This window comes from Achroia grisella, unplaced genomic scaffold (genome assembly GCF_030625045.1).
Source record: "Achroia grisella isolate CSIRO2021 unplaced genomic scaffold, CSIRO_AGI_Agris_v1 utg947, whole genome shotgun sequence".
NCBI classification, from domain to species: Eukaryota; Metazoa; Arthropoda; class Insecta; order Lepidoptera; family Pyralidae; genus Achroia; species Achroia grisella.
The window spans coordinates 1,500,234-1,518,805 of record NW_026713071.1 but is presented as its reverse complement, the minus strand read 5'-3'; the positions used below and the strand labels follow the sequence as shown (position 1 = coordinate 1,518,805).

Sequence of the window (18,572 nt, the reverse complement as noted above, 5' to 3'; positions counted from 1 at the left end):
GCCTTCAGACTAAAGTCGTATTCGTCAGGCGGGAGTTGGCCTTCAGCCGCTCCATAAGTCCTTCCAGAGGTTTGGAGTGCCATCTGCACTCGCCCCCTATCATCCGGTGAAGCTGTAAAGGCCAGCTGCGGCTGGGTATTTGTAAGTTTTCATCCCTACAGTGCATCTATCGTTTCGTAGTGTAGGTACGTATTGGACGATATATTATCTGCGTAACGAGGTAATGTTGTTTAGATTCGTGTAATTAGTTTATGAATATTATATAATTGAATAAAATTGAATTATTATATAATTGAATTAAAGGTATTAAAAATTAATAAATATGGCAGTTTTCTTTATTACTTCATACTATACCTACATACGTCATACTCGTGAACGAGTGCTGCTTATGGGAACTGGTCTGTTCAGGTTGCGAACACTGATTAAATCAAAATCCTTACTTAGGGGATGCCTACGTCATAGTAGCTTTATGCATGCAAAGTCTCAGCCCGATCGGTTTAAAATTGACAAAGTTTCATACAAACTTTCATCCCCTATTTTATCACCTTGGGGGTAGAATTAATCAAAATCCTTTCTTAGCGGATGCCTACGTCATAACATGTACCTGCATACCAAATGTCAGCCCGTTAAATCCAGTGGTTTGAGCTGTGCGTGGACAATATAAGTATATAACTCAAAGGTGACTGACTTAGTGAGCTAAGTCAGTCACCTCAAGACTGACTTAGTGAGCTTTTTTTTTTTTTCCCAAATTGAGAATATCTTTGTTGTACTCAATACTTTAGCGTTTGCGCCTGTGGTTTACGCTCGCTTCAGCAGAGTTTATTATGATTTAGCAAGTTTTGATTTTAGTAGGTGTCATTAGAATATTATTATTGAAATATATACATTTTTAGAAATATATACAATTATTTATATAACAAAACATAAAACAAAATTACCGAAGAAACAAAATCAACAAAAAAAAATAAAAAATACGAAGACAATCAAAACAATATAAAACAAGAATAAAAGAACAAAACAAAACAACAATAGAGATAAAACAAAACAAATAACAGAAGATTAAACAAAATAACAAAACGAAAAGTAAAATAAAGACGTTGGTGGTTTGGATGACGATGGTATGGATATGATGATGGTATGAGAATGATGATGATGATGGAGGTATGGGAATGTTGGTGATGATGATTATGTTTGATTAAAATGTTTGAGGTTGTGAATGATGTATGATATGTGTGATGTGAAAGTGTCGATGGTTGATTGATGTTTGATGATGGATGGGAGATGGAATGGTTCTGAGACCCGAACCATGCTACAGGCCGTCTCATGGTCGATCTCGTGGGACCAAACCTCGGACACTCCTTGACGAGATGCTCCATAGTTTGCGGAGCATCATCGTTGCAAGGGCATTTGTCGTCCGAGGTGATCCCGAACCGTTTGAGGTATGACTTGGAGTATGAATGACCGGTGAGAAGCTGGGTGAAATGAAAGTTTGGAGGGAAGGCCTGTATCACAAGCAGCAGCTCAGCGTAGTTGCTGCACCACTGCTTGGTATACTGGCAATTGTCTGTCGCGTCGTATAAGTCCTCTAGTTCGGCTTTACTTAACTGCATGAAGTGATGTTTTATGTAGCTGAGGGGGAATTTGCAGAATGAGGGGGATGAATGGGAGTTGGCTGCTGATTTGGCCGCGAGGTCGGCCTCCTCATTGCCAGATATCCCGATGTGTGATCGGATCCAAATGAATGAAATGTTGATGTTGTGGTGTTTGGCTAAATGGAGTGATTTAAAGATGTTGTTACAAAGATGATTGGTGCTGTTATGATTGGACAGTTCCATCAGCGATGACTTGCTGTCCGTGAGGATGATTGCGGGTGACAGTTTTTTGACTTAGTGAGCTGAGTCAGTCACCTTTGAGTTATATATATTTAGAAGTATAATTATTGATAATAGCTGTTCCCGCGACTTCGTCCGCGTGGAGCTTAAGTTTATTTTTTAAAAATAAAAGTAGCCTAAGTTACTTCTTATTACATCAGATACCTTCCAAAAAAAGTCGCGTCAAAATCGGTCCAGCCATTTCAGAGATTAGGCGGAATAAACAGACAGACAGACAAAATTTATAAGAAATGTTATTTTGGTGTATGATGCGTCCCCTGGTGTTTGAGGCGTCTATAGGCTACGGTAACTGTTTACCATCAGATAGGCCGTAAGCTTGTTAGCCACCGTCGTAGTATAAAAAATAAAGAACTGTTCGAGTTTTGAACACCTGGAGAGTATATCATCCTCATCATCTGCTTTATTACCATTTATTTGTGGTCGTCGTAATATGTTTATCTCTTCCATTCATCCCTGTTCGCAGTCATCGCGTTATTTACTCCCTTTCTTACCATATCATCTTTCACACAGTTCATCCATCTTTTTCGGCCTTCCTCTGCCTGATAACCATCCACATTCATATGTAACACCTTCCTTAATATATAATCATTACATAGTATAAAACAAAGGCTGTCGCTGTCTGTCCTTCCCTATGTATGCTTAAATCTTTAAAACTACGCAACGGATTTTGAGGCGGTTTTTTTTTAAATAGATAGAGTGATTCAAGAGCAATGTTTATATAATACTTGTACACCCGTGTGAAGCCGGGGCTAGTAGCTAGTCTTCATATAATATATGACCCTGGAGACTATAATATGTGGGTGTAAATAAAAAACTAGTCAGCCTTATGAAATAAATTAGTTTATTGTAACGCCCTAAGATAGAGGTGCGGCGTTGTACAATGCAAGTGCATGTTCCGTAACGAATGATTCAACAGTATAAATAATAAAATTAATTTATAATAGAAATAAGTTAATGGATTGGTTACAAAACAGTACAGCCCGACGCGGCCGGCCCGTGTCGGCAGTATAGTCCCCTGGTCGTCACTTACTCATATCTGTAACAATATATATTATTTATTACACACTAAATGTATATATATTCATTAGAAATAATGTTAACAAGGGAGGACTTAGTATTAGTGATAAACGACTTAAAAGAATATATGGATAAAGTCTATGGCTACTCCGGACCCATAGAGCATTGAGTGTGTACAAAAGATAGATTTAAGACAAGTTACGAAATAAACGGTTTTTCTAGAGATAACTGAGGTGTTTAAATTAAATTAATTAATACAAAACTACACACTTATCTCTAAAAGAGATCTCTGTGTTAAATTTATTTACATACATATAAAATGTTACATTTAACCCGTTGTCTGGAAGAGATTGTATTAGAGATAAGACCGTTGGACTTATTATTTTCAATGTTTTGTTTTTTATTTTATGTCATTGTAATGTTGTTGCAATAAAGTATTAAAATTAAACAAGCTGATCGCACCAGGGTTAGCCGCTTAGGCATGCAAAGGTAACAAACATACAGACAGGAGACACTTTCGTATATCTAAATATATATATCAGTGCACAGCCCAAACCACTGAACGGATCGGGCTGAAATTTGGCATGAAGGTAGATGTTATGACGTAGGCATCCGCTAAGAAAGGATTTTGATTAATTCTACCCTCAAGGGGATAAAATAGGGGATGAAAGTTTGTATGAAACTTTGTCAATTCTAAACCGATCGGGCTGAGACTTTGCATGCATAAAGCTACTATGACGTAGGCATCCCCTAAGAAAGGATTTTGATAAATTCCACCCCTAAGGGGATAAATTAACGCGAGCAAAGCTGCGGGCAAAAGCTAGTAGTAATAAGTACTAGCTAGCTAGACAGCTGTCTCTACTAATATTATAAATAGGAAACATTTGATTGTTTCGTTGCATTGAATGGTCCCCGAAACTACTCACTAAACATATTGTTTTAGTATAAAATGATAGATTATTTCTCGGTTTACGCCATTCATAAAGTTCTCTCTGTTTTATCCACTCTGACAATAGAATTATTGTTACGCCACTGGTGCGTGTATAACAACACCACTAGAGAGTTGAAAATATATCCTAATAAACTGTATACTAACTTATTCCTCTTCTTCCTCTTCTTCTTCTTCCTCTTCCTCTTCCTCCTCTTCTTCCTCTTCTTCCTCCTCGACTACCTCTTCCTCTTCTTCCTCGGGCTCGGGCTCATATAGGGGCTCATCGTCCTCAGGTTCAGCCTTGACGTCTTCCTCGCCCTCGGGTGATTCGGGTTCGCCCTTCTTTTTGCCGGGCCTCTCGCCGAACCACTTGGGCAGTCTCGCTGTGGAACACAAGTACTGGTATTAGAACTTTATATACTGTTATTTGTATATTGATACAGTTATCATTATGACAGCAACCGTACAAGGTTGGCAGTGATTTGAAGTAAGGTTTTATTTTGAAATTCATAATCATTAATTAAAATATTTAATTAGTTCTATTGCCGAAGTTAATAATTACTATGTAATATTGTGTTATTTGTTCTATTAGTATTGAATTATTATCTTATCTGTGGTACTACTAAACATATTAGACACTGCTTCCTGTGACGTACGTGATGTTACTAAATATATCTAGTAGGAATATTTAGTAACATCACTAGTCAAAAATATGTATATAAACATATTCAGAATTTTTATATACGTTTTTTATCTAACTTAAAATTCATAGCGCTGACAATGTTATCTGATTGAACAGAAATGAAGTGCGTAGCGGTTTCTATGTTGATTGTCGCATGCCTAATCCTTGTTGTTAATTAAATATAAGTAAATCAATATTTATTTTAAAAAGCAGCACACAAGTTTCTTGCTCATTCTTCTTGTGATGAGTAAGTGCTTATATTAAGTTTATTTGAATAAAGATTATTTCTATTTCTTATGTCTTCTCCAGAGCTATAATATCATTGGTCTGTTCTATTTCTTTTTGACAAAAATACAGTATTTCAATACTGTATATTTGTAATTATACAAGTTCATTTGCTAAGAAGAGCTGAGTTTCTTGTTAGTTCTTAGCTCGAAAGCATTACGAACTGACGGAAGATTTGACATACCATAAAAGTCAGATGATTTGATTTGATTGGTATCCTAAATTATTTTTTTATAATTATAATGTCATATCCATACTATATGTACTATCTGTGCGGTCAAAGAATGGGATTAGAAACGGCAATTTGTACTTATAGTGTTGCCATTATATTCTCGTACATTCGTAACGTAAGAATGAAAGAAGTCGTCATTTCTATGCTCATTCTTCAATAGGGGGAGTGGAAAACGTTGATTGAAATAAATATTTCAGGAAAATCTACATAGTTAGTAAAACTCAAACAATAATGAAAAAATTGTCGTTAATTACAAATGTAAAAGGAAAGGACCAAAAAGTACTTCATTCTATGAATTATTTGTATGTATGTAAATAATTAATATATATTGAAGGGTGTTTAAAGCGTAAAGTCTCACTTCTAATTAAATTTAAGAACTAACAAATTGAAATGTAATTTGTAAAAAGATTGCGTAATTTTGGAGAATGTTTATTGTATAGGAGTTTATTCATCAGGCAGGAGTTGGCCTTCAGTCGTCCATAAGTCCTTCTACGTCTCTTTGAGATTGTTATTGCATAATCGTTTATACAGTCAGGCGGGAATTGGCTTTCAGCCGCTCTATAAGTCCTTACGCTGGTTTGGAGTGCCATCTGCACTCGTACCCTATCGTCTGGTGAAGCTGTAAAGGCCAGCTGCGGCCAATGTCATTAGAGTAGTTCGAAAAAAATATATTCGTAATTTAAGACTCTTTGAGAGCGTTATTTGTATAGTAGTTTTGTTTTAATACTCAAATTAAAAATCTGAGAGCATCATTGCATAATGGTTACAATTAGGTTTATTTATCTGAACTTTTGTGAGTTCGAATCGGGCTATGAGCAAAAAATATGTTGTAATTTAATTAAAAATTTTGACTAACTCTCTGGCGATGAAAACATCGTTAACAAAATATAAATTGAAAGAAACGTTTTCTTAAAATGATTGTCTTAATTCAAGAAAATTTTAAGCTCGAATTGAAATTGAATACAAGTATACCCAGAAAAATGTGAGCACATCAAGTTTACAGTATCTCTGATTACCCCATCTGGGATGCAGTCGTGAATGTAATGTTCTTACCCTTTTGCCTGCCACCGAACTGCTCTGCCCTCTCGTGCCACACCTTCTCCAGGAAGTCCTTGTTGAATTTCTCTAGGTCCTAGATGAATGGTTAACACCGGGGTCAATATACATACATACACGGGAATATTCATAAACGGGGAAATGACGTGCTTGGATGGACAGTGCATCACACACGTTCTTGTAATATGTGGTCGGTACAGTCGGCGACAATAAATTAATTCATTTGTCTTTAACAACAAAACAATGAGCGCGCTATCAAAAACAACGAATTATTATGAATGTTAGAATCTTATGTGAAAACTATTTTAATTTACCAGGCGTCGAGATATACGGGAGAGAGAGAGAGAGATAGAATTTGGTTTTTTTCTCGAATGGTCTAAATGGTATGGCATAAAATACGACCATAAATATAAAATTTAGTTAATAGAGAATTACCACAATATATTTACCATTAAGGTTTAATGAATACAAAAAACAATAAATATTGATTTTAAAATAGGTATTAGATGTAATTAAGATTCCATTAAAGTTAACCCTTAATGTATTCGGAATGTACTGATAGATTTTTTTTAATAATAAAAATAAACTTTTAAATAGATTAAAATTGCTTACATTAAATAAAAGTAGGAAAACAAATATTCCTAAAATTTGCAACATGAATAAATTATTTTTGATTTGAAATTCGATTAAGATTATTTCTATTTTATTGTGGCCGATTGTACCAAAGGGTTGTATGTTCATGTACGAGGTTGGATGTCATTCCCATAAATACGAGCGTGGACGGAATGACGGAAGGTCAAGTACATGCGAGTTGTGAGGACTACCGGGCGACGGGACTAGTGCACGGTGCACGCTTACTCTTTGTCCGGTTCATGAATTCGTCCATCCTCTCGTTCCACATCTTATCCAATAATTCAGCGGTTTGGGTATCGTAGCCCTGCATTTAAATTGTATATTTTCAACTTTCCTAATTTTAATTGAAAAGGTAATTTTTTTTATACTGCCTTAGTAGCAAACAAGCATACGGTCCAGCTCATGGTAAAGGGTTACCGTAGCCTACGGACACCTGAGACACCATGGGTGTCACGTGAGCATTGCCGACATATTAGAAACTTTAATATACCCTTCTTTAAAATCCCCATGCCGTAGTGTCACGAGAAAACCTCATGCTTACAGCCCCAAAGATGGTAAGTGGTAAGAGTACCACGAGCATCCCGTCATCATGTGACAACCCTTCAACTACGAAATATGAACCCTGTAATTGCACTGCCCTATATCACCCTTCCATCGAAACATAGCTGTTTTTTAATCTGCCAAAGTTCGGTTACACTGAATTTGATGGTTACTTCATTACTTTTATGTGGCTCGAATTTGGAACATCTGTTAAAGATATTACCTATACAAAAAAATATTCTAAATTTAACTCTTATTAGATTACAATTCACACAGATTCGTCTAGTCCCAAACTAAGTAGAACTATGGGTATTAAACGTGTGATAGAAATACATAAATACATTTTTTTGTAATTACATGCATATATACTACATGTAGAAAATCACCCTGGTCAATACGAACAATCATACTCAACAATGTTCGTATTCTGCAGGGATCGAACCAACGACAATCAGAAGTAAGTCAGCGGTTAACCGCTAGACCACCGACGTCGTCAATAACAAGATACGTAGTGTTTCAGTCAGTGTTTATGTTAAATGTATACTTACACCCTCGAACAACTTCTTTTTGTCGTCGTAAGACCGCGTGTCGACACGCCTCTCGTACTTGGACGCAACTTGGATTTTGGGCTGCAAAATAAAACAAAATGAAATTAGAACGACTGATAGCGCATCTATACTAATATTTTAAAGCTTGTTTGTTTGTTTCAATGCTCTAATCTCAGGAACTGCAGGTTATAGAAAACTTCTTTCTGTGTTGGATAGTCCGTTTGTCGAGGAAGGTTTTAGGGTATATAACATTACGCTATGACCAATAGAAGCGAAGCATCAGTGAAAAATGTTGCAAAAAGGGGAAAGTTATTTGAGGGTTTCCGTTGTGTGCGCTGCGTAAACGGTTAAACTCAAGTTACCCAAAAAATATGTATGAAGTGCTTTTGATAACCACGCGAACGACGTCGCGGGCACAGCTAGTTAGATAATAAGTGGCAAAGATCTATATACATTTTGCTATTTGGCAATTTGTATTCACACCACATCTAAAAATGTAATACAGAACTATAGTTCTGTATTTATTTAAAAGACCAACACGCAAGTTTCTCGTGACGAGTCTGCGTTCTGAATGAGTCGTAGAAAAAAAAAATGCTTACAGTAAGTTTATTTGTATTTGTTTATTTGATCTTCTGGTCTCCTGAGATATAGGCCTTGCACCTAATTTAGTTCCCAGGCTCATATTATTTGTATTACAATAATAAAAAAATATATATTGTTAGATATATTTATTGGTGACGCCATGGAATATTCAAGAAGTGGATACTGCCAGCGTATACTTTTTACATCCACATCCTCCACTTGTGTCCCGCCAGCGTAAACCGTTAGCGCAGGCGGGTGCACCATTCCATCAATAAAAAAAACTTTACGCAGAAGGGCATTTCTGTATTTAGATTGTAAATATAGTGATATTATTACGTGCTTACCGGATGTTTGCCTGTGAGTGCCTCTGGGTCGAGACCCTTCTTGAGGGCTTTGTGCCTCAACTGTTGCTTCTGTCTTTCTTTGAGCTCTTTTAACTGTTAACAAAGAACCACATTTAGTTGTTACAACTGCATTACTGCAACTGCGTTGTTACACTTACAGTTCAGAAAACAATCGAATACCAGTCGGTTGATATTTTGAATATGATGATATATCTAATATAGACCATAAAACTCAAATGTTATTGAAATATAGGTAAATAACTAATACAGAAATAAAAATCCAAACTAATAAAAAATATTATAGGCCTAAATTTGTCCGTCAATATGAAATTTAACATATAGCCATTTGATTTGGAGAGGTACTTTTTAACTTTGGCATCTGTAGGCGAAGTTATAGATCGTTGCTAGTAAACTATAGAAAGACATCTTCAATAATTTATCTATTAGGAATTTTGATATAATACTGCCATAGACTTAATCCAATTCTTATATTGCATTAAAAGGGTCAAAAGTTAGCAATACCTACTTACTTATTGATTTGTAATTGGACTTAAACAAAGTATATTACTTTGTTTAAGTCCTCTGATTATTCGGAGACTTCACTAGAATTCAAAGCTATATGCAAACTCTTTTAATGCATTTCTGATGATGCCACGTTGAAAAGCGAAACAAGTGGTGCAAATTGGAATAGATTCAATAATCATCGGAATTTTATCACCAATAGAGAAGGTCGTAACGCTATAAGCAGCGGAAACCTACCCGCTTTCCGTATGGAATATTTGTGGTCTTACACATGCTAATGATAGCGGAATTAGACAAAATAATACAAATCTATTAAGCAATGAAGTGTACTTCCGCAAAGTAACACCTAATTTGACAAAACATAGCGATACTTACGTCGTAGTCCTGCCTTTTTTGCCTTTCCTCGAGATCGTACTTCTCAGTCTCGAGTTTGACGATGCAATCCCAGAGTTCGGTGGCCTTCTGTCTGAGTTTGTCTACTGAGAGGTTGTCGATGTTCAGGGGCTTGATGCGGATTGAGAGGGAGATTTTCTTTTCCTCCTCCAGCTGCTCCTTGGTCTTGTTGCGTTCCAGTTGAGCATTGGACAGGCCGAACTGTCATCATAAACAATAATATAATTAGTTTTGTTAATAGATTTTCAACATGACTCTGTGGTTACTACCACAACTTATACAGAAAAATGAAAAGACAGTGATTAAAATTTGGTCAACACATAAAAATTAGGTGTCTTATTACGACTGATTTATATTGTTCTTTAACTAATTGTTTATTTAATATTTTAACTCTTATTAATTCCTGCGATTTGGTTGTTTATGTAAAATGATTACTACATTTATTTAAAAGAGTAACAGACAAGTTTCCTGCTCGTCCTTTCTTGGTTCAATAGTTCCTAATTCCGAATAAGCGTTAGAATAAAAAAATGAGTTCAAAATGCATTAATTGAATTTATTTGAATAAAGGTAATATTAAATGCTATTTTAAATGCAGTGCCAAAGGTCTCATCAACCTTACTACTAATACATAGAGTTCCGCTTGGCCTTGCTCTCCCTTTCATAAGTTGTCTCATGCTAATTATGCTATTTTTGTCAAAACTTCACGAGAATTATTTATTGGCGACATAGTAATAGGAAATACTGATGATATATATTTTTAATAACTTATTTTGTGCCATTTTGCTTGTCTCAAGGTATGCGGTCAGGACTTTTCCTCACGATTCCAAACCTACTCTTTCTCACTCTAACATACGCTAGTTATACTCGCAAACTCTAAATACGATATAAACTTACGTTGTCGCTCTTTTTCTGAATGGTGAAGTTTGGTCCGGTTTTGCTGGATTCCTTCATCGCCTGGAGCATAGCCTGGCGTTTCTTTTCTGCTTCCTCCAACCGTTGCCTCTTCTCTTCGATATCCCGCTGTTTCTTTTCCTCAATCTCGCGGACTCTCCTCTCTTCTTCTTCCTTCTTCTTCTGCGCGAGGCGTTTCTCTTCCTCAGCGCGCGAGACCTATTTTGTTATAAGAATACTTTAAATAAAATAATAGAATTATGTAGTCTGTCAAATGTTACGTTTACCACGACGTTATTAGTTTAAAATAGCCTCTAAATCCTGAATTCTGGTGGTGAGGGTATGAATGGATAAAATATCTTTACCAAAACCGTTTTCACTGAATGATTTAATTGAATTGTTTACCAAATAATTTAAGTAAGAAATACTGATCATTGACAGTTTGATAAACAAAACATGGAAAGATTGTCTCACCTTGCGCTTAGCCTGTTTCTCCTTCAGCCTCTTGAGCTCGTCCTCCTCCTTGGCCCGTTGTTTGCGCCATTCGTTGATGTATTCCTTCAACTGTTCGTCCAAGTCCGACCGCTTCTGGTCTTGACGCTGCAATTAGTTAAATGTCGTTTATAGATCGTTTAGTGATAGGTACCATAGATTTGTGCTATAGAGAGCTGGACTTTACAAATAGATACACTTTTTTATGTATTTACTATTATATAATCTATTGTACGTGTTTATTCATTGTTGAGGTCTAATGTGCTATATATACCCTGTAATTTAACTTCAACCGGAAATACGGTTAACCACAAGCTCATTTCTAACATAAAAGAAAACAGAATCAAATATTCACCTTGATGAATTCTGGATCTCCTTCACCCCTGTGAAAATATTAAGACCATTAGCGACTCGATATATCAATTCTGCAATTGTTAAATGTTAGAAAACCGTTATAAAACGGCTACAATACATAAAATATATAGGTTACGGTGGCTGAGTTTATCAGTTTGTTTGTTGTTTTACGTTAGGGTATAAGTTCGTCTGCTGAAACGCTATTTTAGTAGCGTCCAAGCAGTAGTTTAGATTTTGTACATATAGTTATGGTTTAGCTATTATTCTCATTTTTTTCATAAACATAAGGACGACTGTTAACACTTGTTCTGTTATATGATTATCTGTGTTTTAATATAATATTAAATCGTTTTCCATATACTAATTGTCTATCTGTCTATCATATTATTGTCTTGGCATTATTGTCGTTAAAGCGTGTATGGTTTCCACTTGGGTATTATGTAATTTTTGGGGTTTACATCGTGACTAGAATAACAATTACTATGGAGATGTTGTACATATACATATTATAGATAATTGTATTATTCATGCTCTGAAATCATACTCTGTTCATGCAATTATCTAGGAATCCGGCGAGGCAACTCGAACAGGTAGTTGCCTGCTGACCGAATTCTCATTCCTTCGAAACGGCGCGGGCGCAGCGTGGTGGTATACGAAAATAGATTGCCTACCAACCGACATAAATAGCCCGCTGACGTTGCGCAGTTATAAGTTTACCGGCCGGTCATCTGGTGCGATGATAAATCCGGAATTTTGGTGCGATCGTAAAAGATGCGCACGCGCCGTTTCCAGTTAATGTTGGGATTATAGTTAGTGACACCACAGAGAGCGGTGCAACTTACGCGATCGATGGTCTACTCCTAGAAACAGAAAACAACAATCAGCCTCTAATGTCACAAAATAGCCCCACTAATGCCGATACTCAATACCGTACCACAAATATTTCTTGTTCTGATTGAAGGGGCTCACCCTTTGGTTCATTGAGTAACAGTAAATAGTTTAGGGGTCCAAAGAGAATAACAAATGAAGCGGTGAAAAAATTATTCTGCGCATCCACGACACAAACACTGCCTTAGAAGCCAATGTAAATGTACACTTCTATAGAATCCCAAAAAATTTTGAAGTAATTTAATCCAACAAGCGGGCAGGTATCCGCCAGATACTGTAAATGTTATTGTATGCCAATCATTCCAAATTTATGCCCACAATACATAATTCTCTGCTATTAAGCGAAGCGTTGTACATAACGTGCATAATCTGTGTACTTACTCTTGTTTCGGGGCGGGTCTTCACGGAGCAACAACGGCACGACGATGAACACAATGGGAAAAAGAAATATACACAATTATAATTCGAACAATTTGTAAAAAAATAACGAATAAAAAATACAAGAAGCTTACGGAGTTAAAATGCATACGAGATAAAGTAAAATCCAGTCCAGTTGGAGTATAGTCCATTATTATATAACTAGTAGACGATCAGTCCAGTACTGACCTCTCCAACAGGATCACACTGTCAGATATTAGATCATGACAAGGGTTAATGAAGTTCGGTATTGCGGCGCGGCAGCACCTAATTGTTTAGTGATTATCTGAAAGCAATAGAGGCGACAACTTAAGCGTTGGAAGCATTAGCATAGCGTCTAAACTTAGCCTAAATGAGCCAAGCTAATGTGAGTGCCGGAACCAAAAGGACACGCCACTTACTTCCTGCAACAAAAGAGATAATAGGATTTGGTGAGGGCGTGCAACAAGCCCAAGAATTGGGAGCTCGAAGAAATTGGGGGACACACTTGCGATCATGCCTCAAATCGTCCACACCTTGTACAGAAACTGAATCTCGATGTATTTACGTAGGTTTGCTTTGACCTCTAATAGTTTTGAAAATGACAGTTTCGCCAAGGCAAAGTAATAAACCAGGCCCATGAAAGCTCAAGTGGTCAAACTCCAAACACATCTAAACAGAACTAGATCTTTGAAGATAGATTGAAGATGTTGACATATTGATGATAAACTTACGTCTCCGGAACTTCTTCTTCTACTTCCTCCTCCTCGGAGCCACTGTGGAACAGAGGTGGGGGTTAACACTGGGTATAAATGAAGTGAGGAATTGATGGAATCTCAGGCATCTGACACAAATAATGCAGGAATTGACAATTATCACATTGGTGTTAGTGACTTGGTAACACTTTTGGTATCATGGACGTAGACAGAAAATGCGTCAGATATGCATTATTTGATCTCGTACAGTTTAATTCCATACAAGTAATTAAACAGTTTCAATTTGTCTATCTAGCTATGGATTTTCCGTTGGTTATCCAATGGTTATAATGCACAATTCATCTTCTGCCAGCGCCCAAGTTTCGGATATTGAATATTTGTATATCGTAGAGATTTTTGGTTCTCTGTCTGTATATATGTGTTTAAAAAATTCTGTTCTACTTGTGTATTTATTTGATATGTTTATAATATGTTTTGTATACTTACGAATATTCCTCTTCGTCAGACATGTTGGTGGTTTATTGGGTCTGAAATACATAAATAAATTTAGTACACTTTAGTATTTTGCATCAATTCTTATGGTATTTTTAACTGGACCGAGGCAGACTTTATTCAAAGTCGTCTGCGTGGCTACCTTTAGTCTCACCTATTTCAGCGAGCAAGTAGTTTGCTTGTAAGCTGTGTTTTTGTTGCAGGATACAATACGGTACTGAAATAATATGAACCTAATGCTTGAGCGATATTACGGGCGTTCCGTGATAACGTGATGGCCGTAGTGTTCATATATATAGGCAGCTACTTACCATCTGGTCGTCGCCAGCATGTATGCCATTAAAAAAAAAAGTTCCAATAAATAGCAGTATTACACTGCAATTTATTGGCAAGCTTTAGTAGTTACGTAGGTATGTCTTTGTTTATTTGTAATGTGGCCAATAATTAGAGAATTAGAAATGTAATTCCATTGGCGATTTATCAATCTTTACATAGTATAAAATAAAGTCGCTACCGCTGTCTGTCCGCTCAGATCTATTAAACTACGCAACGGATTTCAATAGTTTTAGCAATAGACAGGCGATTCAAGAGGAAGCTTTATATGTATAATACATGTACACCAGTGCAAAGCCGGGGCGGGAAGCTGGTATTATATCAATTGGATTTACATTGTCTCTATGAATGTTTTTGATAGCGATATCTATAAATATATGCCGTAGAGTGGCTAATGTGTGATATAAACTAAGAATTTGACAGTTGTAAAGATGGACATTTTATACCCCTAATACATGTTATTACATTGAGATAGTTATTATGCTGCTTGGTTTTGCTTTGTATTTTTTATGCGGAACGGTTTAATAGTAGATTTTGATATAATTGGTTTTAAGCATGCTCTGAAATTAAAAACTGAAATTTGGTCTACGGATATATAGCGTCTTGTAGATTTTGATACTATTTTAAACTAAACTCTATAATATAATCAAATAATAATTATTCTTTATTAAAATTATTTATCATAATTATTTCACTTATTTATTCTTACTCTGTTGGACATAAATGCGAATTTAATTCTTTTCAAACATGCCGATAATATTACGTCATTTTTTCAATCTGTTAAATTCCGATCATTACAATAAACATTTTTTTTTCATCTGAAATGAACGTTTTGTCTTTGCGCCAAAAATTACAAAAAAAAAATATGCGTGGGCGCGCTCATCGTGACCGTAGGAAACGTGGTTGATGTTTATGAAGTCTACATTTTATTTTTAGTTTCGCTCGGTTTTATCTTTCGAGCCATTAAGTACACCTACAGCGCGCAGCCAACGCTGGCACGCGTTCAAATTGTGTAAAATTGGATTTCTCGCATACAACTGACGGCGAACGGGGCTTACGACTCGAATTACGAGCAGCCAAACAATTTTTCTACAGATTATAATTATTAATTTAGTTAATAGCAGAAAATTTGTTCCATTATTTTTTTTTAATTTGGATTTTTTTTATAATAGAGTAGATTCCAAATTAAATTTTTTACGTTTCTTGTTTTTCTTTTTTTTTACAAAATATCTATATTTTTTTTCTCACGAGTCACACAATATAGAGACAACAAAAGTACTATGAAAAGGTTCTTTTGACATTAGCATTTCTAAGCTGAATCGCTAATGATCTTTCGAGACAGAGAGTACCAATTTGGAATAGAGTAATTTTTTTTCTATAGTATTAAAAGTCTATGTAAATTTAATAATTTAATGCAATTTATTTTGTACTGTATTAATAAATCTACTTAACAAATTTGTCACTCCAAGTTTTTTTAAGTAATTTTGAGTATGTATGATATACCAACTTATTTATTGTTGGAAATTTCCTTAACCTATTTTTATACTTTTAACGAATTATTTAAATTTAAGTAGTAGACTATTGTATTTAACTTTATTGTGTATAAAAATAATTATATTATTTAATTGGAATTTAATATTATATTTTTTTTAATTTTATGTTTGTTTAATAATAACTTTAATAGAAGAACTAGCTTTGTGTCAGGTAATTGGGTCATCTTCCGCCTTCACTAATTTCATTTCCGTTCTGACCTAAATCTTCTCTCTTGACATATATATCCGCAAAGATACTTGATTTATCATATTTATGATTTGTATTAGAGAATACGTTATAAATGAAATTTAAATATATTTTATTATTATTTTTAGATGCTAATTTATTGTTTCCGTTACACCATTTACTGATTTAATGTTTCCATTATATACCTAAGAATACAGGTGTAACTGAAATATTCACTGAATATCAATATGGAACGATTATCATATATTAATCAGTTTGAAAGTCACAAGGAATGTAATTTAAACTATATATATTTATATTATAGATTTAAAAACTTATTTTCATATTTCTACTGTCAGTTTCTTGAGTGTTATTTGGTTTTTATTTGATATCCCAACACTTCTCACTATTATAGGAGTTAGCAATTTTCACTATTAACATATCAAAAAGATTTTCCTGCTGTTTTAACTACATACCTACTTAATTATGTAATGTACTAATGTGGTAGACGATTTCCGTTCAAAATTTAGATATTATATCTACAAAGTTGTTTGCAAATGGTACCAATATAGTTAAATGTTCGTTTCTAACAACTCGTATTTTTATCGTCATTTCTATACTTTTTTTTATAAATTGTGAAAAATGGAAGTTTTTGCCTCGTAGAGTGTAAATATCTGTATAGTGTAATGGGGCCTTAAAAATATATCCGAGTTTCCATAGAATTTCCGCGCGAAGCACCAAACGCATACGGTTACACTGCGCGCGCTGTAACATAATACGCGCTATACATGGTGCTTCTATTTCAGCGTCGTCCGCGCCGCCCGCTTTTGGCGCGTATATTTTTAGATCACCCCATCACAACACCTATTGTCTTTCGGGTCCCGTGGCACAGGGTCCAGAATGTTCCACAGCACTAGCACACAGCACTAGACACGGCACTTACGTCGCACGGGTAGAAGACGGTCACTCAGTCACTCGCACTGGTTCTTGGACCGGCAGCACAGCGACGTTGGAATGTGGAGTCCGCGGCGACCGGGGCGGCTCTGAACGGTGCGGGCGCTTCGCGGGCCACGGGCGCTCCCCACCCGTCCCCCCACGGATAAATATAGCGGCGGTCATTTTTGAGCCGATTACGAGCCAGCTCCGGTTTCTGAAGGGAATCCGGCGGTGTCGTCTCCGTCGGCGTCACCTGCAAGTGCAACGGCCACTCGCAACAGCTGGTCAAGTCCGATCGACAAGTGTAACCTTCTCTTCTCTTTCATATAATGAGATAAATAAAGGCTCTTTTATTCTTTATTAGGGACTTATATCCATTTTTGGTACTTTAGTCCTATCGTACCTTACAATTCCAAAAATTCAAAATATCTTTATTCATGTTGGTCTATTACAGACTCTTATGGTACGTCAAATCTACCGTCAGTTCGGATGATTTCGAGATGAGAAGAAGCTCAGCTCATATTCTTTTCAAATAAATGTTGTACATGTTTACATTAACAGATTCATTTTTAAATTCAATTCAGAGAATAGAGTATCCACACTGACCACCAGCAATGCTATTGCAAAAGCAAATAGTCTAATCTGTGTTCGTAACCCGAACAGACCCTAATATAAATTAGGCAAAAGAAAGAAACTAGACGGTATAAGAAAAAGTAACATTAGGACGTACTTTTAATCAACCTCGCGGCCTCAGACCAGGGTTCCGTTAGGACAGTCCGCGTCTAACATTCGTCGCGGTGGATTGCCATTCGATCCCGCGTCTCCGGCACATGGCGCTGGATGAGGGACATCTGATGATCATCATGAGGGTAGGATTCTCACAATACCCGTTTGCCTTCCCCGAGGCGGGGTCTCCTTGAAGGATTTTGTGTAACACATTATTTTAACTAAGTTGTAATTTGCATATGGCGCTGGGGGACATCTTGGAGTTCTTAGTGTGTAGGATTCTCACAATACCCGCTTGCCTTCGCCGGGGCGGGTTCTCCATGAAGGATTTTGTGTAACACATTATTTTAACTAAGTTGTAATTTGCACATGTCGCTGGGGGACATCTTGGAGTTCTTAGTGTGTAGGATTCTCACAATACCCGCTTGCCTTCCCCGGGGCGGGTTCTCCATGAAGGATTTTGTGTAACACATTATTTTAACAAAGTTGTAATTTGTATATGGCGCTGGGGGACATCTTGGAGTTCTTAGTGTGTAGGATTCTCACAATACCCGTTTGCCTTCCCCGGGGCGGGGTCTCCATGAAGGATTTTGTGTAACACATTATTTTAACTAAGTTGTAATTTGCACATGGCGCTGGGGGACATCTTGGAGTTCTTAGTGTGTAGGATTCTCACAATACCCGTTTGCCTTCCCCAGGGCGGTGTCTCCATGAAGGATTTTGTGTAACACATTATTTTAACAAAGTTGTAATTTGCACATGGCGCTGGGGGACATCTTGGAGTTCTTAGAGGGTAGGATTCTCGCAATACCCGTTTGCCTTCCCCGAGGCGGGGTCTCCTTGAAGGATTTTGTGTAACACATTATTTTAACTAAGTTGTAATTTGCATATGGCGCTGGGGGACATCTTGGAGTTCTTAGTGTGTAGGATTCTCACAATACCCGTTTGCCTTCCCCAGGGCGGTGTCTCCAT

The 18,572-nt window shown here is 36.4% G+C and overlaps 1 protein-coding gene across 2 annotated transcripts; it reads right to left on the bottom strand.

The window, feature by feature from the left end:
• Positions 1-2,710: 2,710 nt before the first annotated feature.
• On the bottom strand, positions 2,711-17,005 carry LOC131854095 (troponin T, skeletal muscle). Of its 2 annotated transcripts, XM_059205218.1 has the most exons (14): positions 16,882-17,005; positions 13,881-13,921; positions 13,413-13,454; positions 12,664-12,681; positions 12,237-12,254; positions 11,396-11,423; positions 11,023-11,148; positions 10,552-10,767; positions 9,640-9,858; positions 8,743-8,835; positions 7,817-7,897; positions 6,093-6,171; positions 4,006-4,223; positions 2,711-2,928 (listed from the first exon to the last, which is right to left on the bottom strand). In XM_059205218.1, the coding sequence occupies exons 2-13, from the start codon at positions 13,901-13,903 to the stop codon at positions 4,006-4,008; spliced, it is 1,161 nt and encodes a 386-aa protein (XP_059061201.1). In that variant the 5' UTR covers positions 13,904-13,921; positions 16,882-17,005; the 3' UTR covers positions 2,711-2,928. The 2 variants fall into 2 exon arrangements, with proteins under 2 accessions (XP_059061201.1, XP_059061202.1); XM_059205219.1 differs by lacking the exon at positions 12,237-12,254.
• Positions 17,006-18,572: the final 1,567 nt, after the last annotated feature.